At 39.7% G+C, this 26954-nt stretch overlaps 1 protein-coding gene across 10 annotated transcripts in view; it reads left to right on the forward strand.

Moving 5' to 3' along the window:
* Window positions 1-16627, forward strand: part of pcloa (piccolo presynaptic cytomatrix protein a) — a 56896-nt gene extending 40269 nt beyond the window's left edge. For 2 of the 10 annotated variants that reach the window (XM_051392121.1, XM_051392123.1), the window contains 16 exons: window positions 892-1000; window positions 1117-1181; window positions 1694-1878; window positions 2492-2542; window positions 2629-2759; window positions 4768-4794; window positions 5920-6013; window positions 6578-6649; window positions 6733-6979; window positions 7610-7867; window positions 9039-9227; window positions 10352-10493; window positions 10665-10726; window positions 11682-11816; window positions 13041-13186; window positions 13333-16627. In XM_051392121.1, the coding sequence (XP_051248081.1) occupies window positions 892-1000; window positions 1117-1181; window positions 1694-1878; window positions 2492-2542; window positions 2629-2759; window positions 4768-4794; window positions 5920-6013; window positions 6578-6649; window positions 6733-6979; window positions 7610-7867; window positions 9039-9227; window positions 10352-10493; window positions 10665-10726; window positions 11682-11816; window positions 13041-13186; window positions 13333-13476 (2057 nt within the window). In that variant the 3' untranslated portion in view covers window positions 13477-16627. Of the gene's footprint in view, window positions 1-891; window positions 1001-1116; window positions 1182-1693; window positions 1879-2491; window positions 2543-2628; window positions 2760-4767; window positions 4795-5919; window positions 6014-6577; window positions 6650-6732; window positions 6980-7379; window positions 7578-7609; window positions 7868-9038; window positions 9228-10268; window positions 10494-10664; window positions 10727-11681; window positions 11817-13040; window positions 13187-13332 lie in introns of those variants that run through there. The other 8 variants (XM_051392124.1, XM_051392125.1, XM_051392122.1 and 5 more) reach the window with 8 other exon arrangements.
* Window positions 16628-26954: the final 10327 nt, after the last annotated feature.

A 26954-nucleotide genomic window follows, 5' to 3' on the forward strand; every position in this document is an offset into this window, starting at 1 on the left:
TTGTCAGATTCAACAGGCGTAGAGGCTTAGTGTCACAGAGGGAGCGAGTGTGTGTACGAATACATGCTTGTTTGTCTGATCACTGAAATTCAAGTTCCTTTGCAAACTGCAGCACACACACAAGTCATAGAGTGTGAACAATTTGATGAATACTACCGAGGTGAAACTACAGAAGCTTCCCTGTCACTCACACATGCAGCTCGAGAGTATCGTCGCAAACAGAAGACCCTCCTGATGAGCTGTTTCAGACGGTGTAAGTCCTGCCAGTGCGCAGGGTGTGTTTTGATGGATGCAGTGGATTTGCTCTGTGCTGTGTGGATTCTTATAAGCTTTCACTGCTGCATTAAATATGAATATATGGTCGGTTCTTTCTGTCAGACATTTGTCATTGCTAGTAGTAGATTGGATTTTCTATTCTTTCCGGGCCATAATGTTTGAAGTGCTGTCCTGAAAATTATAGTATTATACCTGAAACAATATGAGGCCATTTTCATGTTCATTTTAACCCAGTTCTGTGCCTGAGTGCTGTACAAGCAGCTTTGTCACACAGCTGCTGTTTGGGCTGTCACCAGCATTTATCTCTCCAGTTTTGGCTTGCAGTCTGATGCACATGTCGTTTCAGTACAAGAATCAAAGCTTCTTTTCTCTCAAACGATTCCTCACTGTGAATGTAATCAAAGGATGGATGTTAGACCCCGAACTGGCTCCTCATTCAGGTCAATTTAGTTTTAAAATGAATTGCTCTCGACTCACTTCAAGGCTTTGATTTTGTCGTGGTTTGAGGTGAAATGTTTGTGTTGTATACTGGAAAATATGGATGAAAATATGATTTTCTGTATTTTTGATTGTTTTCTTGTTTGTGGCTGTGTGCAAATTCGTTACTGTGTATAGGAATGCAAGTCCTGGAGTGGAATGGTGTTCTTCTGACGGGGAAAACCTATGAAGAGGTACAGGGGCTCGTCGGACAGCCGTGTAATGAGGCAGAAGTGTGTGTCAGACTGTGAGTATAACCTTTGTTGCTGTCAGCTTTCTATTCTTAACATGCCTTCTTCACACTCTAATTATCTCTCAAATGTTTCTTTGAATTGTATGACACATTATTTTTCTGTCTTTCAGTGATCTCAACATGCTGGCTGAGTCTGATGGGTCTGACCACCTGGATTTCCAGGAGCACAGCAAAGGTGAGCAAGATTATTTCCATAACTCCAACCCTGAAATGCAATTGCTGCTTCTCATTTTTTCTCCACCACCGCCCCTGCTTCTCAGTAGATCCAAATTAACTGTTGTCTCTTGCAGTTTTTCAATTCTTTTTCAACGCTTTCATCTACAATTCTCTCTTTTCTCAAGTTCAGCCATGCAGTACTTGTGGCCTTTTTCCTATTTCTATCTGCACTACACTGGGAACATTACATTTTTCTCAGAAGAGCTACCACAATGTAAATCCTTGATATCCAAATTCTTCTGTTGCTCTCTTCCTCTTCAATCCTTCAATGGATTGAAACATAGAAGTTAAAGAACCAGACTGGTGTCCAGGGGGTTAATGGTTTGAAGCCTTGGACTGTCCGAGCTTCGCATACCATCTTTGTGGACAATCAAATACTTTGTATGTGTTCATGTCTTCGTCTGCATGCAAGGGTTTATGTGGGTGTCTTTGCATAATGACGCTGTTGTGTGTCTGGTACGACCCTACCAGGTGACAGACCTCCCAGGTCTCCAGGTGTTGACCCCAAGCAACTGGCAGCTGAGCTGCAAAAGGTGTCCCAGCAACAGGCTCCCACCTCCACCTCTTCCTCCGGCCTGCCCACCACCACCTCAGCGACCTCCAGCCCTGGTCAGCCAGGGTCACCATCCGTCAGCAAGAAACGCCACAGCAGCAAGGCAAGTTCAGAGGGTTGTCCATATTCAGCTTAAAAAATGATTTAGCTCACCATTTTTTAAGAATAGACAGTGTTGGTCACAACTTACAGTATATCCATGAAGTGCAGTATCATTGTGAGCCTGATCTCTACATTGAACTGAACAAATTGCTTTCAGGTTTTTCATGTATCTATACTTCTTCTGTTTTTGTTTCGTTAATGTACAACATTGTTACCAACTTCACAGGGAGCTTAGGGAGGCATGATCTTAAAAATTATTTCTTAATACCTATATATAGTTCGAAAATTTGAACATTTTTGGAACATATAAAACCTACCACATTTGGCAGCTTTTCCTTTATTATAAATCTAATATTTAGCAAAGAATTGCGATTCTAGTAAGGAATAAAAATGTAGGAATTCACCACTTGTAACTCATTGAAAATGAATATTAAAACAGATGCACAGATGGATACATTTTGAGAGTTTAACACAAAGTTTAGCCTCAAGCACTGCATAAAGCACAGTGCAGTACAGTACATACTGTACAGTATGAACACCCACCAGTAAACACACACTATCCACCTACAGATTTTTGCCAGCAGTATCTAAACATGTTGCCTTATCTCTTACAGACTGCAGAGGGAACGAAGACCCAGTCACACCTCATCTCTGGAGAGATACAGGTCAGTGAAAATAATAGTTTACTTACACAGTTTCTCCCTTCAAATGCATTGGAATCCATTGTAATTCAATGTGCTTCTTTTTGCAGCTTCAAATCCACTACGACAAGCAGCTTGGCAACTTGATCGTTCACGTCCTGCAGGCCAGAAACCTTGTCCCACGGGACAACAATGGCTATTCTGACCCATTTGTTAAAGTGTATCTCCTACCAGGGAGAGGGTGAGTCAAGGGTGTGGAACCTCCAAACACACCTTTAGTAATTCAGAACAGGATACAAAATGAGAAAAATGTTGTAGCCGTACAAAATTTGTTGATTTAGGAGAGAGATAGAAGTGTGTAAGATGTGACTGTTTTCATAGTTTTCTGTCTTTTTCAGCCACTTTTGGAGAAGGAATTTGAGTGATAAACCTGCTTAGATATTCCCAGGCTACAAAGGCAGCCACTTTGTTAAGCTCAAACTTAATTTCCATTCATTTTAAAATCGATGTACAATTGATTTTGGCTTACCATTACATCTTTCAATGTGCAGCACATGGCCTTTCTTTGGTATCAATTCCATAGCACCTATACACTGCACATCAGGTCCATCAGGTTATATTTTGTAATATAGTTCCAGTGGCTTTATGTGATATGAACTCCTTGTTAGGGGACTCATCAGGCCCTTATCGCTGCTGAATGACACAAACATTATGTAAATGATAGGAAGTTGCTAGTGTTCTTGTGTTGATGTTGCCCCTGTTGATGGGTGTTCTACTGTAGGTGTGAGTGCAGTCGAAATCAATAGCTCTCATATTTACTTGCAATACGATCCACACTCCCTCATAAGTCCAGGGCTCTCTTCTCACTGTGATTGCGCTGTAATGTAATTGACTCTCCCACCTTCTCTGCCGTATGAGGTCCCTTGAGAGAATGTTTTTTCCTGGGATCGTTTCAGATAAAAGCAATAATATATGGCTGTGGGCTTTGCAGCTGCCACTCTTACATGCCTTCAGTTTGAAACGTGCAGATGCAGACACCACTATGGGTTTTATATAGGGTTAGGGTTACACTAAAGGAACTGGGAGGGTGTCACACACAAGCCCTGCAGCCACCCTACTGAGAGTGATTACGAAAACATTCACACTTAAACACATGTGTGCAAATACTCGTGTATATGCTACATGTGTATATACATGAACACACTCACAGCTATCAGAGCACTGACTGCAATCCATACAGAGGCTTTTCAGTTGCATCACAGATTTCCTGGCAACCACATGGAGCTCCTGCAGTGATACAGGTGGTTATGAATAATAGTTTAACACCTAGCAACCAGGAAAGAGGAAGATAATAGTCGTACTTGGCAAAAGTAATGCACATTTACATGTCAAACTGTTTACAGCTGGGATTATGCTTCTCCAGGCTGTACGTAAGCAAATATGCACGGGTGTCGTTCAGATAAGATGGGCAATATTTCCTGTGTTCTGCTAAAAGTTCACGTGTGGCAGTACTAAACAGAATGCTCAAAGTCTGAAAGAAAAACCAGAGAAAACTTATGAAAAAAGGATGTTGGACCAACCAATCAGCTTGCTTACCCATATCACCCGTCTCTGCATAGGTTTGCAAAAACATTAATGCGTATCTCTGCAGAAGCATAATTTTAGCTTAAGTTGAAAGTGCAAAAATTGATAAATAACTGTGCATTTGTATTCAGATTTGTCCTGCAGAAATCTGTTGTTCAAAGCACTACAATTTATAGGTTAGGTCAGCCAAGATAGAGCGCTAATCCTTAGGATTTTCACATTTTAAACAAATACCCCTTTAAATTATACACAGTGGTGCTCTGTAAAGTCATGATGATTTTTAAGCTAGCAAATAATGAAAATTAGATTATATTTTGTGCTTACTTACAAAAGGATGGGGAATAGTTATAAATCCAATCAGCTGTTCACTCGGACCCATGAGCAGCAGGGTTGCCAATGGATGCGTAACATCACCTGAAAGCCCTCTCAACACACATACATGCTATTCATGAGACACTAAAGCACAAATTCAATCCACCGCTGCACACACACACCACAGTTCCCCGCTCTTGCCCTTCTCCTAAACACACACTTAATAAATCCCACACTAAACTCTCCCCTTCCCACACACAGCCCATAGACTCTCTCTTTGACCCCCCACCCTCCCTCTGACTATTGTTTCTGTATGTTGTTCTTTATATTTAATGCATGCTGGACCCCCTCAGTCAGGTCATGGTTGTCCAGAACGCCAGGTATGTGACTTGCCCACTTTGGTACTTTGGTTCTGTTTTGGTTGAAATTTGGTTGTCAGTTTGGTGAAGGTACGTTTTCTAACTGATTGGAAGCTTATTGCTACAAGTCAGTTCCACTAACTCCCTTAAATTATGCATTTTCCCTGGTCCCCATATTCTCATGATGTTCTACTCACCTTTAGGCTTAGTCCTTTTGCATTGCATTTTAGAGGAGTTGAATACCTAAATATTAACATCCCATCTCTTTAACATATCACATATAAACATATAGTCCCCTGTGCTGACAATTAACGTTTTTCCAGCTAACTGTTGTGTTGTCCTGGTAGATGGTCTGTTTTTGTTCCTAACCAATGTAATTGAAATCCTAACATTGAACCGGACCCTTTAGTTTGTCCCTGTTTTGTGATTAAAACCCCTCAGTAATGTCCTACATCATGCCCTGACATCTTACTGTACCCCCGATGCCCCGCCACATTCAGTACACACTCCCATTGTTTTGCTCTGCAGTCCTCATTCATTCCATTATTTTAGTCTTTGTCTTTACCAAACTAACTCTTACAGACTTACTCATTTCCTACAATCTTACCTCAAACCCTACACACTGCAAAAAACATCCATTCATTAATAAACCATTCATTCTATTCCAGTCTGCTGTGGTGTCAAATATTTCTCTCCTCAAAACAAGTGAAATAATGACAAGTGAAGTCAGATTTTGCTATTATTCTTATGAAAATCCTTCTTGAAGGATTTTCATGATTTTTCTTTTCATATACATTAATCGAAAGAATGAGTTATTGGCACTAAACAAAACAATAGTTTACATTTTTTAATATTTTAAAGAAATAAGTCAACTTGTCTTTCATCACTGCCACACATTTTCACTTGTTTTAGGACTTTAAAAATTTACTTTTTTGCAGCACGCCCTGCCATCGTACCCTGCCGTCCATGCACGTAGGCCCATACATTGTTACCGTCCAAACAATGTGCATCTCATTCATTCTCTTCCTTCTACTGTCACATTGTGCCCCACTATTTTGTGCTCACTGCATTGTGGTGGTCCACTAAACTGCAGGGCTTTTGCATGTCAGTGACCAAGTGTATCTTGTTGTGATGTGTTCCCCCCAGTGCTGAAAACAAGAGGAGGTCCAAACACGCAGGCAAGAGTCTCAACCCTGAGTGGAACCAGACTGTCATCTATAAAAACATCCTCCTGGAGCAAGTATGTGATCATACACACATTTCTCACAGGCATTGTTGCGCAAATTCAATGTCACACACCTTTTGATTTCAAACCCTGGGTCTTATTATTAAGTTTGACTTAAAGATGGTTTAAAGATTATTGACTTAAAGATTATTAATGATAATAAAAATACAATTATGTTAATATTATGTAGTATACTTATGAATCTACAATAGTCAATGTATGTAAGGTACAAACAAGAAAACTGTGCCAACTTCCATGTTAAAATTATTACATTTTTTTGTCTTTTCTCTGCTGGCATCCTCACTAGCATTGTGGCCACTGGTTTTAGTAGAGCAGATGGATATATCACTGGGATTTAATTATATAATTTTAGATCCCATTTTAGATAAATTGGACCCATATCAGTCATAGCAAATTTGTGGACTTCTGTTGTCTGTCTTTTTAAGCTGCCTGAATGTCTGCTCCCACATACAGCCCAGCTCATATGTTTTTTTTTCTTTAAAGTTTTTTTTAGCCATTATATTGTACGAAATAGGTTACCATGAAAATACATTAACTCTTTATGTGTGTGTGTGCCAGTTGAGGAAGAAGACCCTGGAAGTGAGCGTGTGGGACTACGACAAGTGCTCCTCTAATGATTTCTTAGGAGAGGTAACCTTTGACCATACTATTATTTGTCTACTACCAATACATTTTCATGCATATGTCCATTAAACTTCTGTGTTTGCTCCCAGGTCCTTATAGACCTCTCCAACACAGCACAGCTGGACAACGTCCCGCGGTGGCTCCCCCTGAAGGAGCAGAGCGAGGGTGACCACCACCGGCGCTCTCATTCAGGTCAAGGCAGACACAGTTCCTCTAAACCCTCCTCACAGCACTCCTCCCCTAAAACCACTGGCTCCTCACACGACAATCAGGATTCCCCTAAATCATCTGTCATCAAGAGCCGAAGCCACGGGATCTTTCCAGATCCGGCCAAGGGTAGGACACAATGAAATTCCCTCACCTGCTTGACTTTATCACCGTCACCCCCTAACAACCTTCTGGACTCTGCTGCCTCCACTATTTCTGTTTCCCTCTTCTCTGTACTATCTCTTTCTTTCTTCTTCTTTTTCTTCTTCACACTTCTCTTTCTTTGTGCTCTCTTCCTGTCACTGCTTCTCTTGTCTGTTTCTTCCCAATATTTTGGTGTGTCTACCTCTGTCCACCTGTTTTTTTTTTTCTCAGCACCTTTATACCAGCACCTTCCTATGCCCATTTTTACACACCAATCATAGCTTAAGCTTCATGCTTTTTGCTTTCTCATAGTTTGTTTTCTTGGTTGCCATGATGTCACCCAGCTCTGAGGCCTTAGCTTCCCTCTATCTTTCTTCTAACACAGAGGGCATAATGGCCGTGGAAGGCTTTGAATGCTCCCCTAATTTAGAAAAATAACCATCAAATTTAATAAGGATGCTTGAAAATTGTAGACTTGATAAAGCTTAATAAAGTTACCATGCTGGCTGGAGTTTCTCACTAGCCAGCTACTCATTCACCACAAGTGGTACACAAAAGGTAACACTAAAGTAAAAGATAGCTTTTTTGGTAATTTGGTGAATCTGGTTGTTTTAGACACGCAGGTGCCCACTATCGAGAAATCTCACAGTAGCCCTGGCACATCGAAGCCTTCCCCGTCCGAGGGCCAGAGCCAAAGCCACAGCCACGGACACAGCCAACACTCTCGCTCGCACGGCGCTTCACGCTCCAGCAAAAGCGCTGCACGGCAACACCATCAGGACAGCAGCACTGGAAGCGGCAGAGGCACTGCCATAGCAACGGGCGATGCCCAACAGCAGTCACAGCAGCAGCCGCCGCAACGCCTCCAACCAAGTAAACCAAGACGCAAATAAAGCCTACGCAGCATGGCCTCCTCGCACTCATCTGTTCTACCTTCTGTTGAGTTTTTTTTTTTCTTTTCCTTTAGTTTCCTTTTTTATTCTTGGTTTTCCTCACCCCTTTAAACCCTCTGGTCCCCTCCTCCGTTGTATTCACAGTGTGTCAACCTCTCACCGCTTCTCTTCTGTGTGTACTCACAAGTGTGTAGAGCCAACATCTCACCTGTACTGTAGCACACTGTCTTTGACCTTCCTAAGTTTGACCCTTTTTCAATGAACCCAAAGAGGCGTAATGGTAGCTTACTGATGGCCAGTTCTGCCACTTAAAAAACTTTATACGTGTTAAAACATAAACAGGCTATAAATCTTATTTTCTAATACTACTTTAATGTAAAGTTAAACAAATTAAATTATTTCTTTTCACCTAGGTTGAAGTTAGGTTTTGCTGTTTTGAAAAGTAATTTAAATACATTAATTTTATATTGAGTATAAGCATGACAGAATGGAAGTTAAGCAAAATATGAAAAAGATATGGCAAAATAGTAGCAGCACATATTCTGAAGGAACAAATCAGATAAATCTGTCAATTACTGTCAGAGCACAGTGACTCTCTCAAATGACAAGACTAGCAGATTATAAACTACAGTTTCAGCTAATAGAGCAGAGCTCACCGGGAAAGGTTTCTGCTTCCAAGAGAAGTTTCTCCCACCAGCTAGCAGTTAAATATTTTGGACTAATCCAAAAGTGCAATCCCACCCCTCTCCCTAAAATATCATTAACCTCTTTTGGTTTTTTTCTATTATTTTATTTCCTTTTCGTTAACAAACAACGACCAGCTTTTCTGAAACTTTTTCCTCCACTGAGATGGCTGTGCATGCAGTCCGCTAACCCCCTTTTTTGTTTGAACAACTACCGGACTCACAATGCACCTCAGTAGATGCTGCACACCCTGCCTCTTAGTGAGAGGCGGGAGGGGCGAATGTGCACTGCACACTGTGGCTGCATGTGACTGACAGTCAAGCTGGTTGCTATGGTGAAGATAAACCGCTCTCTGAATCTCCATCTCGCTCCTCCCTCCTTCCATCTTAAACTGCGACCCCATGACCTTTGTTTCCTGGCGTTGACCCCGACATCTAACCTGCGCCTGCGAAAACAAACACATCCAGGCCAAAGAGGCCGCCTCTCACTGAGGCACCAGAGACACAGCGTAGTGGGCGTGCTCACCATTCAGAGGGCCCAGTCTGACTGGCTGCCTGCCCTGCCATCGGTTGTGTCGGCCAAAGGAAGCAGAGCAGACGGCAGACACCTGACCCTCAGGAAAGCCGTGTCAGAAGAGAGGCCGCAGAGCATCGGAGGTGAGAGTTTGCCCAAGAGTCTCCTCTCTGTCGTGTGACTGAAGCACAGATGGAGCAAGGAGAGAAAGAGAGAGTGAGAGAAAGAGAGGATGCGATACTACTAACGCACACCTGCAGAAAAGAGAGAGAGAGAGAGAGAGGGGGGAGTCTTACAAGCTAATAAAACTGCCAGGAAGACAGAGAGAAAGTTGCACTCAGCCACATCACCAGAGATTCATGCCGCGAGACACACTTTCTTCACGGCCACCAACACAGTTCACTAATACCAGGAAATGAATGTCTCCAAACTGTCATATGATTCACTGAGAGTTAACACTGTGCCACTGCAACATCCGCTGCGTCATGACTCCCCCATTGCTTCATTGAACTGGTATTAGTGAGCTTTTGCAATCCGAGAACGCGTTGAGTGGCCTGAAAGAAAAGAATGTGTCGACATGGATTCTGTTCTGCACCACATCCACGCATCTCACACCATTCATACTCTTATCACACTGCCTGATCAGCTGTTTGAGAAGAAAATGTTGAAATGTAAAATATTTAAACATGTTTTTCTTAAAGGATAACATCTAACATAATGGTACATATAAACGTTTTTTTTTAAACATATATGAAAAAAGGTACACTCATAAACACCCTTTAAACTCGTACCTATGAAACTATATTCATGTAATTTGATTTTTAAACTAATGAGATTGAGCAATTAGATTATTAATAATAGTTAAACATACAGATGACTAACAATGTCAGTAGGGTCTACGTGCCTCTTGTTTGGTCTACCTTTGCATAAACATATATATGTGATATTTATCTGGATTTATTTATTTGTGTCACTGTTTTGTCTTTGTCTGAGAGAAAGATTCTAAGTACACTGTTCATATGCTTCTTCTAGTCCTCAGTGTTTGTGTGCTATTCATTACAATCAAGTCTTGTGCAATTTGAATAAGCTTCCCTTTTGACTGCAACATAAATTATTTTAAGTATTAAGTTGGCTATGATGAATTTTAGCTGCTGCAGATATTAACTAATGCTTCTTGGCCCTAGTTTTTACATTCTTGGATCCGGCAGAGGTGCAATTTTTCTTCCTGTCTCTTTGTCGTGATGGGTGTGGTCGTATCTCTGCACAGCTCGGTCGAGCTACAGATCCAGTGATGCCCCGGTCACAGCAGCCTCGTTGGACAGCGGCCTGAGTGGCAGCGCCTACAGCCTACTGGATGAAGAAGGAGAGACAAACGAGGTGGACAGTGCCATCTTCCAGGTCCCCCGAATGTGAGTCAACTTTTATTTATAAAAGCCACAGTTTTCCATTTGGTATGTGTTATACATGTTAATTTGATGCTAAACTACTATTTGCACTACACCTGCCTCCATTCAAAGCAGAAGATGTTTAACTGTTGTGTAGTTTTGTCATTTCAAGGATTTTGTTTTCCCTCTCTGTAGTGGAAAGATCCCAAACGGCACGGACGTGATGAAATCATCAATGGGACACGGTGACATTGAAGGTTAGACATACAGTACATGTATGTGTTTCTGTATATTCAGAATTGTTTGTCTTGACACTTTGTAGTCAGTATTTCTATTCAGATGTCCAGCCTCAAAGAATAGTATAGAGGAATAGTTATACTGATTTACTGTCTACTTCTTTTCCCTTTTCTGTCTTTTCTTATTGTTTTAACGTGCTTTTAAACTCTGAAAACAAATTTATTTGTATGTTTACCTCACTGTTTCCATTGCAGGTATTAAAATGTTTGTATGCATCATTCACATTATATCTAGACCTGTTAACTAATTAATTTCCAGGTTACTTTCGTCAATCTATCCATGATGATTTTCCTAATTTCCCCTTCCTACCTGTGAAGTTTTGAGGCAAGTAATTATGACTCATGCAAAAGTGTAACTGAAGCTTAACACACGCACAGCTGAACATGTTGATTCAATTATTCTTATCCACATTTTTTTTTTTTTTTTTTTTCTTTATCATCTGCTCTCTGTCTCCTCAGTCGTTTTGTGTCAATGTGTCTCTCTCTTCTGGTCATAAACACACACACACACACACACACACACACACACACACACACACAGAGGCTACCCTTACACCGCTTGCCAGAGTCTTGTTGACCCAGCTTTCAAAACTGTCATTTCTATTCAGTTTCCAAGGCAACCAGAAGCCAGGCAGAGCTCCTCATAACTTCTCCCCATCCTTGTTAAACAAATAAATTTGATTGCTTGCAGACCATGTTTGATATTACTCATCATGGAAGTACAGTTAACACCCAGCAGAGGGCAGCCACACACAGAAGATGCTTCATTTCAAAGAGGGAGTGAGAGAACAGAGACACTGGGAGCAAATTAATACAATAGGCATTGAGTGTTTGTAGCTGAGAAAAAAACCTCTAATCCATATGTAGTATGTATTTCACTGTGCCTAGCTGATTTAGTGTTTGTGTGTGTATTCAGGTAAGTCCCAGGTAATGGGGGAGATAAAGATTGCTCTGAAGAAGGAAATTAAGACGGAGGGTGAGCACCTGGTCCTTGAGATTCTTCAGTGTCGCAACATCACATACAAGTTCAAGACTCCAGACCACCTGCCTGGTAATAGAAAATAACACACACACCTTCTCATTGCTTGCATACACACACAAATTCTCTGCTGAGAAGGTCTCATGCAGCATTTAAAGTTATGTTCAAGACACATTTTTCAAAAGCGTTTATTACCCACATAAAAGACAGTTTAATGTGATGCATATCACTCTTAATGCTTGACAGCCGGGAGGCCCACACAGGCACTTGTTTAGAAAGACTGGCATCTGACATACCACATAATCCTTGCCAGTTTTTCTAGATGCAGAACCACAGGTGCCGTGATAGGGTTTTCCAGCCAACATTCCCTTGGAAAGCTGCATTTGCAAAGTTAAAAACACCATTAAGGTCTACTGTAGTACCCAACCGGGGATCTACATACATTATTTAGACATTATGAACACTGGACAGATGTGTCTGTAGTGTACTGAGCAAAATCAGACTTCTCTTTCCATGATAAAACACAGATTGCTGCCCTCCTCTTGTAATATTTACATCTTAAAACCCAAGCTGCCTGCCGCGTGTTTGATTTCCATTTGCTTCCAGATGGGATCTGCACACAACGGTTTATTTCCATTAATAGTTTGTAGCGGCTGTAAAGTACAGAATGTGTAGCAGTGACTCATAGCATGGACACCTTATTGTTGGATATTTGCATCTCTGACTCTTTTCAAAGTTGGTTTTGGTTGTTGTATGCAGCTTCAGAGTTTATTTTCTGCATTTTAAATGGCCTTGACTCAAGCAAACACCAACTTTTCTGGAGTTACAGCCCTCTTTTTGCCCTCTAGTATACAAATGTTTTCCTCTATGGTTAACTGTTTTTAGAATAAATCTGTTATATGGGAGAAACAGGTTGTGTGTTTGCATAATTCTGTATGCAGGGCTTTGTGTTTCACGTTGCTTTATGACAAAGGTTTGGTTTTGGTTTTCTGTGGTTTTAGTCTGTCATTGAACACTATAAACACATAAAAGTATACACACATATTTGACAGAGTAGGTAAAATATATAGATAAATAACATATAAAAGCAATGAAACAAAAGCGAACTGTTATGAACAGTATACAATTGAATCATGACACAATAAATTAAGACACCAACAGTTGAAATGACGTTATACCAATATGATGTCAGCGTCACACTGATCTGTGTGTATATGTGTTTGTGTGTGTGTGTGTGTGTGTGTGTGTGTGTGTGTGTGTGTGTGTGTGTGTGTGTGTGTGTCTGTGTGTCCTCAGATCTTTATGTGAAGCTCTATGTGGTGAACATCGCCACCCAGAAGAGGATCATCAAGAAGAAAACCAGAGTGTGTCGTCATGACCGGGAGCCATCTTTTAATGAAACCTTCCGCTTCTGTATGAACCCCACCGGACACTCTCTACAGGTAATACCCCAGCCCCTAACACATGCACACACAGCCGGATCATAGCTAGAACCAGGAGACAATTAGCTTAGCATAAAGCTAGCTTGAAAAGTCAAACTCAATCATATGACATACTGATTTCCGTTGTTGATTTCTTGTCAATCCAGCTGTTCCTGGTGTCCAATGGTGGCAAGTTTGTAAAGAAGACCCTGATTGGGGAGGCCTACGTGTGGCTGGACAAAGTCGACCTTCGCAAGCGAGTGGTGAGCTGGCACAAGCTGCTCGCCAGCACCGCCCAGATCCACTCATAGAAGGAGCCTCAATCTAAAAACCTGAGAGGGCATGAAGAGGTGTCTGGCATCTGGTGACGCTTAGGATAAACATCTGTTACTAATCCACTCTTGCTGGGTGGGAGAAAGGGTGGTTTGGGAGGGGGCAAAATATCTCTTTCTTCAATCTTTGTTTCAGGGCTCAGATAGCTTGAGTTTTAGAAGATGCTTTCGATCGTACGGGCAGTTCCGATGGTGATTTCTGTCATGCAGGAAGTTTGGAGGACATAGTGTTTACAGGGAATGAACACAAGTTTACAGGACATACAGTGTATAGTGGTGTAGGCAGGGCTGAGGAGTTCAGAGGTCAAGCGCGGAATCAACCAGGTATTACACACTCTAATTCACAACACACACACATGCACACAATTATTTAGGATACCTTTGCACACAGTCATCCATGCAGAAGAGAAATTTTAATTCTACAGGGAATGGACACACTTGTAGATTTATTTAGATGTTTTATCCATGAAAGATTTTCCTCATTGCTTTATTATGATCGCAGAGTTTTCTTGATTTACAAAGCATTTTAGGAACAAAATATTGAAGACTCCTCTACGGAGATCTCTTATTTATTTTTATATATTAGCGTAGAGTTCTATCATTTGTTTTCTCCTCAATAATTTAAGTACTTAAAAATCTATCCTGGGAAGGAAGCATAGTATATTTTATAACACACTACCTACCTAGCATTCCAGTTCAAGAGAAGAAGAAAAAACCTTAGCAAGCATGACTTCATTCACTTTTGACCCCATATTTTCTCTTCATACGTGTAAACTAGTTCTATCAAATGATGATTATTGTTTGATAAAGGATCTATATTGATATATATCAAATTGGACACTATATATTGTGCGCATGAGTCTATCTATTTGGTATGCAGTGCCACATGTTCTGCACACACAAAAAAAAATCACCAATCAAGGTTCACTTTGTATATAGTGAAGTGTCATAGCTGGAAATTAATTATAACATATATAGATAGACATATAGATATCTTTATCACAGACAATCAAGTCTTGATGATTGTGGTGTAGAGGTTTTATTTATCCATGATGCCCCTTAGAATGTGAGACATTTACCATATGAGATTTAAGTATTTTTATTGTTTTTCTTTGTGAGATCCAAGCACATTAAGAGTCTTACATCAGTCCTGCTTTCGTTCAAAGGAGCAGTCAACTCAACAACGCACGCTTTTGTGGTATTTTGCACTTTTTCTGCTTAGAATGTAAAACCGACATCATCATCCCGCTAAACACGAGATAGCCAGAGATTTTGTTTTCTCCAATGGGGAGGAAGTAGAGAGGTAAAGCAAAGCGATGACAATATCGGGAGATATTGTAGCGAACAAAAGACAAATGTTACCATTCTAAGATACGACAATGCTATAACAGTAGCATGTTGATGTTTCGTCCCAGCTTTTTTGTCATAAGTGTGTTGTCTTGATATTAACACTTACACTTCAATGTTGTGTCTTTATAAAACTACTATGCCCATTAAGTCTTGAGAAAGGTCATGCTGTGTGTGTGTGTACGGGGGTCAAGAGGCAGGACAGCGGGTTCATTCAACATTCAGTCAAACTTAGCAGTGAAACTACACTTACTATCTGAGGGATTTCTATGCAACATCTACTGTATAAAGGTGGTAACTGCATCTTGACTCACCAGAAATGTGATACTTTGTGGAAGGGGAAACATATATTTATTTTTCTTTTGCACTGCTGTGTTTTCATGTCCTCCATGAAATGGTTATTGCTTTATTATGATTTTTTTTTTTAAATGTAACATGTTATTTTGTATTGCTATATGAATCTTTATTTATTGCCTGTGAAACTATTTCATATGTTGTATTATATTTGTTTACAGTACATATCAGTTGTACATAAAACAAGTTGAAAATTTTGTTTTTATACACTATAGTGCTTGTTTACAAGGTTTAGAAGGCCTGAAACTCAGAGAACCAACGTTTTTTGCCCTTGTGCACAAACACACACACTCACATATGGAAATTAACATGCATAGATCCCGAATTTCACATAGTTAAGAATCAAGGTAAGAAAAAATAACTTTCCTGTTCAGATTCACATCTTTTTATGCACTCCCCCTTTGAATAGTTTCCTTTTCCAGTATGTGTATGAGAAATGACCAAAAAAGACAACATCGTAATCAATGGACATTATACCTGAAATGATAGTAGTTTTAAGGTCAGTGTGTGTTTTTTGTTTTGCCTTATTTTTATACCCATGTGCTTGTGTGTGTAGCATCTTCATACCAAGTCCATGCATGTCATTGGCTATAATGCATATCTCTTCTTTTAAGTGTTGTCTGTCTAAAAATATCGACTTTGAAATCTCTCGTAACACACAAAGAATTACACACGCTCACACACACACACACACACACACACACACACACACACACACACACACACACACACACACACACACACGCTCACACACACACACACACACACACACACACACACACACACACACACACACACAGATGCCATCTCTCTATTTCCAACCTTGTAAATACATAGCTTTTTATACTGGGGTTTGGGGAGCAATAGGTCTTTTAGCAGACAAAAAAAGGTGTGTGATCCTAGAAGTAAAAGAAAGTTGTTTTTCTCTCGATCAATGTACAGTGGATAGACTGAGAAGGGACCTTATGTCTGTCTATAGGGACCCAGATTTACCCAACCCTTTACACCAAACACTAAAGGTTTACCAGAGTCTAACTACACAGAAGTCTATCTTAACAACTCAAGCAGTTGCAGGAGAATTTAAATGTGCTCACACTGGATGTTGCATGTTTTGTTGGTGGTTCATACTATTTTTGTGTCCAGATATTATTAAAGAAAAAAAAAGAATGAGGTAGAGAAAGATATAGAACAAAATGTTATAGAGGGGGAAATTATGAAGAAAACCTATTAAAATTATTGATGATGTATGCTGACTGTACAAAGATTATGCTTGTAAAACCTGTCTGGTTTTTCACTTGTAAGTAAACTGAAAAAAATCTACTGTCATGGTTTTGTGATTGTATACAGGAGGTATTGATAAATTATGCAAATTGTGCTGTAAAAATGGCTGTTGCCCCATGTCTAAATATTAAATATCAGTACAAATGCAGTGTTGTTGTGCATGGACTTTGATATATATATACACAGTTTTATTTTGAAAATAATAGGGATTTATTTGATGTTCTTGTGGGGATCCATCGCTGGTTTTAAGACAACAATGATGTGAAGTAACAGGATATAACCACAAGATGGTGCCATTTGCTTTAATTTTGAGCAATGTTCAAAGACTTACAAGACCATTATTGGGCCTACACAGCTGTGGTGCTCCTACACAGCTGTTTTCACTAAATGGTTGATTAGACCTCCTCTAAAGGCTTTTTAGGTGTGTTGTGTTTGATTGACAGCTCCCCTCTCCTGTGGCATGTCTCCAACTACAAGGTGAGTGGTGGTCTAATTAGCACCTGGTGGGTGTACAGGGCCTCTCTGCCCACATATGTTAGTTCATGGTTTGTTTGCAAAGCAAGACCACATGCTTCCATTAATAAAATAGGTGATATGTGATTTCTATAAGATCCTGCCACTCTTTTATTCCTTATTTAGGTTTTATTTCTCATTTTTACTTGTTTTACTAGAGAAAGTGTGAAAGGTGAACCAGCATGCACAACACCAGTACCCTGAAACTGAAGCTAGCTATCATTGATTTTATAATGTACACCTGTGCTGTTCCTACTGCGACATGTGGGCCTTTTGACACATCCTTGTGGATAATCTCTTCTGCTAGAACATGAAGGGCTGAGTCAATCAATCAGGGAGACTCACTTCACCTGGACTGACTTACCTGCTGTCTTGGTGGTAGTCAGCTCCTTCTCTCTCCCCTGGATTCCACTCTTTTGGTTTTGTTTGCTACACTATACAACATCCCCACAGCTCATCAATGCATCACAAAAACCACTGATGTTCCATCCATTGATTTCTTTCCTGTTTTAGTTCGGTAAAAAAAAAATACATCTTTTGTTTGTTGGAAGTAATGGGTGGTCTCCTTGTTCCCCCATCTTCCCTTGAGCTAGGTTATGGCAATAGTGACACTTGTTCCCAACTGCATAAATATACTTTTCACTCACTCAGTGCAAATGAAAGATGCCCTCTCTGTTGCTCTGGCAAGTCATAGAAACAATCAGCTAGAGTACATATCCACCTCCTTGTGTGTACCATTTAAGTGGTCTCATAAATCTGAGTGTCATTTGTTCCCTGCCTTGGCAGTCCTAACACGGCAGTGTTGATTTGTGGACTGTGAGTGGATGAAACATTTCAAAGCCATTTGAGAGGCAGCTGGTGGAGGGCCACACAATGGTAAAAAAAAAAAAAAAAAAACTTCTTATATTCCTGAAAATAATACTTTAGATCTTGTATCGCCAACTAGGGTAATTTCAGATCAGATTAAAATGAGGTTTACAACATTAATTCTTTGGTCAATTGTAACCATTTAGCATTTGATATACCAAGTAGGATAGGACAAAATAATTTGATGTTAAATATAACTTTTCTGTTTTTAAAATATTTGGTTGGGTTAGTATTTTTTCTGATTTAGGTCAGCAGTAATGGTTTGGAAGGCCATTTTTTAAAAGAAGTGACTCAGTCTGAGATGATACCAGCTCACAGACAATCTCATGGTTTGTAGAAATGAGCAGCTGAGTACTATCCTGTCCTTCTCTCTGTCTTAGAAGAGCAGCCCTATTGGATAGAGAGGGCTTTGAAAGATAAACACAGGGCTTGTAGAGTGTTTGCTTGCAGTGTGGTCAGGGATTTATCAGAGAGTTGGCTTACAATCGTGTCAAGTCACTTGGAAAATCACTTGAATCTGGCCAGTGTGCACCAGCAGCTGACTTGATAAAATAAAATGATGCTGATCAAAAGGAATTAATTGCTACTTTGAGTTGCAGCCAACGGCTTTAAATACTGGACATGTGTTGTTTATTTTCTGAGTTTGTCATGTTTTAAATTAAGTATCTTTGGATTGTTCTTGTGCCTTGTGATGATCTGCAGGCTTGAAAAACATTCACCGAGAGCAGAGTTTATTTTTCTGAGCTACGTCTTGATGTCATCCATTTTTCATCTTATTAATGGATTCATGCAGCATTGTAACATAAATATCATGTAACTGAAGGGATATTTTATACATAACATCACAATTTCATGTTTCTGATTAATTTACTAATCAGAATTTTATGATTGTTGTCATCATATTGCATAAGTTCAAAAACCTCCATTTTAAACACCAAAATCCTGCGTTGATATAAGTTCAGAATATTTCACATTTGGTGCAGGTATCTTTTAAAGCTTATTTGCTTATTGTTTAAAAGGAGCTTAGATTTAAAATCATATATAATTTGCATATTCTACACTTTAAAGTTTGGGTTGAAAAATAGAGTGCCCGCATTTAAACAATTCTGCCTGCAGGGGGAGTGAGAAACCCATTTTGCAGAATTACCCATTAGTCTCTTTCTGTGCTGAGTTCTTCTTGACCTTTGACTCCATGTATTCCCCTTTTGACAAAAACACGAGGTCAGAGTTCACGAGAAAAATGACACATCAAATGCTTGAATGCATTTTAAATTGTTGAGGCATATTTATTTTCAGAGACCGACTGAGAGAGAGAAAAACTGTGTGTGTGTATTTGTGTTTACAGACTCTGGGTGGTGGGCGGTGGCTCTGCAGCTGCAGCTACAAACCACCTGCTTCTGCCTGCCGGGTCTTTCACGAAATAAAAATGAGTTGGAGAGATTTTTTTAAACACATGCCACCTCAACAGCTCACACCAGAAAACTTTTTCATCAAACATCCAAAAGATTTTTACTCTAGGCACAATATTCAGGCCTCATCAACCAAGGACTTGTAACCTGTTCTCATCCTGGAACCTACTTGCACTCATAAAAGACAGCTGTCACTTTAAAAACCTATAAACAGTACAAGGTTTAATACCGCACGAGATGAAATCAAATTCTTTGTTTATGTGTCTAAATTAGTACTAATGTTCAGCATTTTGCTTTAATTGGATTTCACAATACAGACAAATTACATAAATAGCAGCAATGAAACGGCATGACGTGACATTAGCCGACCTCAAACCATCGATTCCTTGTAGTTACGTTATACTTGTGTATATAACACCAATTTTTTTTTTTTAATACCATGAAGTCTTTAAAAAGTCTGAGAGTGGAGCATGGATCCACTTCCACCATTTCAGAATGCAGTCATGTAATTCAGTTCTTTTGATTGATTCTCTTTGCCTGCTGTTAAATGGCGATCAACAGACCCTAATCTGTTGTGTGAGGCCTTGTGATGACTAATGTTAGGACTCTTCATCATGGTTGATGATCTGGTGTAATTATAATCTTTGCATGGACACCTGTTGCAGACACCATAAACGGCTGTGATGGCTGAATAGGGCTTAGTAAGCAGCAGCGAGACTCAACTGTACTTTTAAATAGAGAAAACATTTCAAATATAGAAGAGCACTGAGGTCTTGCCACGAGCTATATTCAGAAAGTTTGTCATCACATCTAGTTGTATTGAGATATTCAGAGTCATGTTGCATTAGGTTGAAGAGACTGAATTACTTACATTTGATATCCAGTATATTAAAAAAAGGCTTCAACGGAATAGTTCAACATTTTGGCATATATGATTATTTGATGTCTTGCTAAGAGTCACATGGAAAGATTGATACCACTCTGATATCTGTATGCTAAATATGAAGCTAAAGCCAGCAGCCAGTTAGCCAGATTAGCTTTTTCCCACTGTTTCCAGCCTCTGTACTAAGCTGTAGCTTCATATTTGGCTGGCAGGTAATGAGCGTTACCAAACAATTTCAAGGGCAGGATTTAATGGCATGTAGTGATAAGGTTGCAGATTGCAACCAACTGAATACCCCTGATTTCACCCTCCCATTCCAAGCATGTAAAATGCTCTATGTAGAACCAGTGTTTAATTTTTCCGTTCTTGGCTACTGTAGAAAAGTGATGATAGAAACATGGTGGACTTCGAAGGTTAAACAACATTTCTTGTTTTCAGGTAGTTATCCATTAATGGAACTATACGAATATGAATATTATATTCTGTTTCTGCTAATACATCCCCTCAAATCTTACACTCTAGACCTTAAGTTTATTATTTTGTATCTATGAAATACTCTAAATTGATCAATTATTGTAGTAATTTGCCCTAATTTCACTTTATTTACTATGTTCACCCATCTTCTGATAGTCAAATTTTGTGATAAAACATCTAATTTACTATGTTTCTGCTATCATTTCTTGTCAGGTATGTTTGAGAGAGAAGGATGTAAAGTATTGAAGGACATGGCTTGGTTGACTTCTCATGTGCTTCTGGCTGAAAACGTTCACCATTTGATCAAAGGATGGCAGGCTCTCCCTGCCAGTTCCCCGTCTGTTGTCTACATTATACCCTTTCTCCTTTCTGTCTCTCCGTCTCGTTTTATGTTCCCTTTGTTTTCTTTCATATTCACCCTCTCCATCCCTCTTCTCAATAACTCCCTCCCTCTGTTCTCTCCCTCTCGCTTTCTGATGGATCCCTCAGATCCTTCACTTCTAAAGATGTGTTTGTTCCCCTCTTTTGCCTTCAAAGATGTGGCCTACGTCAGGCAGGGGCCTGCAGACGCCCTGCTTCTGTGATTCACTGAGCAGTGAGGCTGATCAAAATGACAGAGATTTGGCGAGGCCACATCAGGCAACGTCGCTGGATGCATCAGCTTATCCTAGGTCAGACAGGGTTCACACGCCCATCAAACATGGCTTGATCTCCGAAAAGGACTCGTCAACATTCAATTGAGGGGTCATTTGGAAATATTTGTTTGGTATTTGTTCTTTGAGGCTTTCTTTGTTGTTGCAGAGGGGATTAGAATAGATAGGAAATGTGACCAGACAGATACAGTGAAATTGCTTTTCTATAGATGGCAATGTCAGTCTCTCTGATGGTCGGTCCAGATTCCGGGCAGATATTCGTGGTCCCCAGATGATGAATCATACTGACTATGGTGATTCTGTGACTTTTTCTCTAGAGCTACCAGCAGGTCAAATTCTGAAGTTCTGAGTGAAATGTTTAAACAACTATTAGATGGATTGCTATCAAATCATACATGTCATGTTTAGCATAAATTGTCATCGCCCTCATCTTGTCAATACTTGGTTTATACTTAAACTAAACCTCAGCCTGATTGCACTGTCCATTGTGAGAATGTTTACATGCTAGTATTAACATTTAGCTCAAAGCATAGCTGTGTCTACTGTAAGTACACCCTCACAGAGCTATTATGGCTGTAGACTCTCACAGATGGTGAGATTCAACTTGTTGAATTGTAAAACTAGCAAAGAAATCTTCTCCCCAGGTGATGAGCTACATGTACCAAACCATTTGACATCTTAATACAATTACAAAGAGGCCTGTTATAGCAGGAGAGTAGAAACCATCTGGACTTTGATTTGATGACCAGAGCTTTTTTTAACTGTTGGGCTAAATTTGTTTTCCTGCTGCAAAGTGAGCATCTGGAAAAGTCCAGATGTCCAAGTGATACAAAGACAGGAATTTTATGTCACTGACCAGTGACTAATGTTAGTGTCTTGATATTAGATGAAGCCAGAGTCTGGTAACATAAATGTGAATTAAGTGTGCAGGACAGCCTGGCAAATGGCAAAAGATAATGCTATAGATCTTGAAGTTTGCGCAGAATAGATATACATTTCAAGCAGAAAGGACAGTTGGTAACATAAATATTAGGATAAAACATTTGTCAGAGCCACATGTTACAAATGTGACAGTTTATTGCTGTACATTCAGCTAAAGCAAAGGCTACACGGAGTGTCTTGTCACCATTCAATCCATTGAGGACTAAAGTATATATCAAATGACAACACTGATGTACAAAAGCAAGAACTTAAGGTTGTTGGAAGGGAACAAGATTTTATAAGTAAAAAAAAATTGAACTAGACAGCTAAGACCCTTCATGTCCAATCACCTCGGATCCCCCCTGAAGCCTACTTCCTGTCACTGGATGCCTGTTTCACCCTGAGGCCCTCCTTCGCTGGGCCATAACTTCTCCTCATGACAGAATAGCTTTCACTAATAGTAATGTGATCAGTCAGTGCACAGAGGGGACTGAGGCTGCCCCTGTCCCGAGTGAGACATCATATCACACACATTCGCCATCACATCTCTTTCACTGAGTCAACAAGGCATAACCATGCCGACTGTCACCGATGAGGAGACTGTGGCAAGATCTTTTTTGTGGTGACCCACAAAAGCTTTATGTGCCATTACTTATGATGATCAGTCAATAGCAAAAATGTCCAACAACAACTTAGAATTTGCACGGACACTGACATGAAGAATGTAGAAATATGTGGCTTAACTCAGTCTTAGAAGACCAGTTGTATATTTACAGAGAGTTAGAGAATAGCATACCGCTAGCAGGTGATCAGTTTAGCTTAGCATAAAGACTGGAAGCAAGGGGAAACAGTTAGCTCTGCTCTGCTCAAATGTAACAACATTTCCAAAATCTATAAACGCAACATGTTGTGGTTTTTTGAGACTATTTATCATAAATGGGGGTTTTTGTTTAGCTGAAGAGGTGCTGGTGCGTGTAGGTCATTTTGTTACTTTTGGATGGAGCTAAGTTAGCTGTTTACCCCTGTTTTCAGCCTGGTTAGTTACTATAAGCTAACCAGCTACTGAGGGTAGCTTTACAGTCATGCTATGAACATGAATAGTTAAGGAATAACCCAATACTTTAAAGAGAATAGTTTGGTATTCCTCATACATGTCTGCTAAATATCAAGCAAAAGCCAGCAGTCACTTAGCTTAGCATAAACAGTGGAAAAAGAGGAAGGGCAAGCTTGGTTTACTCCACCTACCAGCATCTCTAAAACTCACTACTATCCCTCTGTTGCCATTCTTTATACTAAGCTAAACTAACTGGCTGCTGGCTGCACAGCTTCATGGCTGACATATATGACAGTGGTATTGATCTTCTCATCTAACTCTCGGCAAGAAAGTGAATAAGCTTATTCCCCACAAGGCCAAAACTGTAACTTTTAAAATATACTAAATATAATTCCTACACAGAACTGTATCCATCTTAATCGCTTCCAATTTTGATGGTTTTTCCGTCTTCCAGCGTGTTCCATCTTTCCTCATAACAGTTGGATTTGACAATGAAGAATGCATTGGTGTCAGCCTATGTGGAGAAAAAACACATGTCCCATCATCTTCGCCAAGAAGACACTGTGCGGGGGAGTAGCCGATTAAACTTTAAACTTGGAGATAATTTGTTGCCAGGGTAACACACTCGTCCAGAAGAATTAATAAATAAATTGTGCTTGGCAGCCTGTGGGGGAAAATACAGTATAATGTAAGATTTTGCATGAAGGCAGTTTCTTGAATTTTCTTCTTCAGTGAAGGCTCAGCAGTATATGCATCAATTTGTTTGTCTTGCAGGATACCGAAAAATATGAGAGGATGTGACAGTGACATTTTAACTTTTCAGACAGGAGTCAGATTTGACAGATGCTTCATCATATTGTATCATGTCATGCTGCTTAGGCTGCTCTCCAAATGCTTACAACCTGCATTTTTCCACTGATGTCAGCATTAATAAAACTACAAACCACAAACCCAAAGATAATCAAAAATGTAGGAGTTACATAAAAAAGAAGAAAACACTGTGTCTTCTTTACATTAATTATTATAATATTATATATATAATAATAATTATAAAAAAGTGTAAAAATGTCCATGGGTGTATTTCAAATGTCATTTGAATAAAATGCAAAGGCTTTCGGCCCCGCAAATGTTTTTTAATGAGCTGCTACATATTTAGAAAATGAAACCTTTTTATTAGGCAGTGCTTCCTCATCTTTGCTTGTGTGTTTAAATTAAGAATTTAAAAGAGCTGGTTAAAGCTGATTATTAATAGCTTAATGGTTGAAGGGTTGGTTTAGTTTCTTAAAGGGAAATCAATACTAAAGACTGTTTTGTCAGGGGTGCCAGTGAAAAGTCATAAAATATGTTTCATTATGCTCATTTTAGCAGCTTTTCCTAAAATACCGTATGCTACTTTCTTCTGCTTCATTAGACTGAGTATGTATCTCTCCTGTTTTGCCCTCTCTGTGCTGCTCCCATTGTGAACACACACACATTACATGTGCACTCACTGGTTGGGAAAACAACAGCCTTGTGGCTCGGTTGTGAGGAGTCGGCGTGGAGACGGCGAAAGGGTTGCTAGGCGACGGCAGCTGGGCAATTCCCTGGACAGGTGGGTGGGGTCAGGGGCTGGTGATAGAGGCCACACCTGCTGCCTGTCAGGCACACACACACACACACACACACACACACACACACACACATTCCTAATTCACTCAGAGACACAACCTTTACATCAACCCCCCCTGTCGCTCTCTATTACACACACACTTGCACTCTTGATTTCACCTCTTTTGCTGCTCTTTCCGAAACGTGACCTGAAGCAAACTGTACCTTAGTGGTAAAAAGGTTCAAATAAAAGAGCACTGAACCGCATAACTGAGAACCACACAACCTTTCCACAAAGTTGAATCTAACATGCCCAATGAAAAACATTTGTTTGTGTGTTTGTGTCCAGTTGTAGGCAGCACAAAATTAGTTATTAATTTTCAGACACGCTTGACATGAATGTGCTAACTAGCACAGGCACCATAAGTGTGCATTATAACAAACGTAGAAACAGAAAAAACATTTAAAGGCCCTGTGTGTTATATTTATAAGGATCTATTGGCAGAAATTAAACATAATATTCATGGGTATATTTTTATTGGTGTATAATCACAAGAACAGTTTCTTTCCGTCTGCAGCTGGCCTCATTAACAAGGCCTGGAACCCCCACTGACACTGACTCTTAATACCCACCCTGTATATATGCATTACATTAATGCACTCCCGTTGGTTTTTCTATCCTGCACATTGTAAATATCTTTCCTGTACAGTTTTGGATCTTTCTATCTTAATCCTTATCTTTATTTATATACATTTTAAAAAGTACTTTATTTTTGTGTGATTTTTATGCACCAATGCACCAAGACAAATTCCTTGTACGTATAAAAACTTAGTTGGCAGTAAACCCGATTCTGATTCTTATTCTGATCACCTGAATATAAGAATTGTCGTGTTTTCGTTACCTTAGAATGAGCAGCTTTTATCTACTGAGATAAATGCAATTTTGACCAAAACAATAAAGTTGTGGGCTGTAAAACCAAAACAACGTGCTAAAAGATGTTAAAATACTCCATAGATATGAGGTGGACTGCACAGTTTGGTGATAAATCTCTATGGGTTTGTCACTACTCACGACCTCTTTAACATAACACATAATCATTTGATCTATTGTTGACATTAAGATATTGATTATAGCAGCTTTAAGAATAAATATTACATCAAACCACACTGGGTGTCTGTAATCTGATCATTTATGGGAATGGGATGTATTTAGTCAAACTGAATTTGCCGCTTTTGAGAAGCTTTTGTAAAACAAACTAATCCCTGTGAAAATCCCATATAATCCTGTTTAAGAGAGTGTTGCATTTGCTTGCCTGGTTCCAAAACAGAAGCAGCATGAGGGATTGGTGTTGGATTATTGTACAAGGCAACACATGGCCACAAGCCTTTTGCTTGTTTGTTCCAGACTAATGTCTTCATAATATTTTAAAAAGTTCATCTGTGTGGTCTGGTGTATCTATATATAATACATTTCCAAACCATCTCCCCTCTTTTTGTCAGGCTGAACTCTTTCCTAACCCACCCCTTCACTGTTTCTCTGTAAATTCACTCCTCTCCCCCATTACCGAGCCCTGCCTGGCAAGAGGTCAGTTATAGTGAAACCTGATAGTGGGACATGGACAACTGTTTGCACAGTAAATCTATTTGTGTGATTCATATATAATAGCAGGTGAGCAACACTTAGCCTTGTTTGTCTGGTGTGACCCTTGATGGCAATAAACGTGAACTCATATGCATGCACACATCCATATTCACACCTTAACACAAACAAAATTAAACTCAGGAATAATAACTTTGGGCACCCATAATAAGTGAGGAACTCTGAGGAAATTAGTCAGAGATTAGTTTTGTTTCTGACAAGGGGCTTTGCAGAGAAAACTCATTAGAAAGTACAGCATATTCTTCTGGTATTTACCTTGCTGATTGTCCCAGCAAAAGGAAATGTCACTTCATATTAAGTTTGCCACAGCCCTTGGAGCAAGTGGAATTCATTATCACATTTCTGCATAAGCAGATGCACTGCCTTGTTGTTAATTAAATAAAGGCTTCTACATAATAAAACAGAGGACCTTTCTTAGATGAAAATTGTGAGTTTTCCACGTGGTGTTTGGCAG

The sequence above is a fragment of the Dicentrarchus labrax genome, unplaced genomic scaffold, assembly GCF_905237075.1.
Source record: "Dicentrarchus labrax unplaced genomic scaffold, dlabrax2021, whole genome shotgun sequence".
Lineage (NCBI taxonomy): Eukaryota > Metazoa > Chordata > Actinopteri > Moronidae > Dicentrarchus > Dicentrarchus labrax.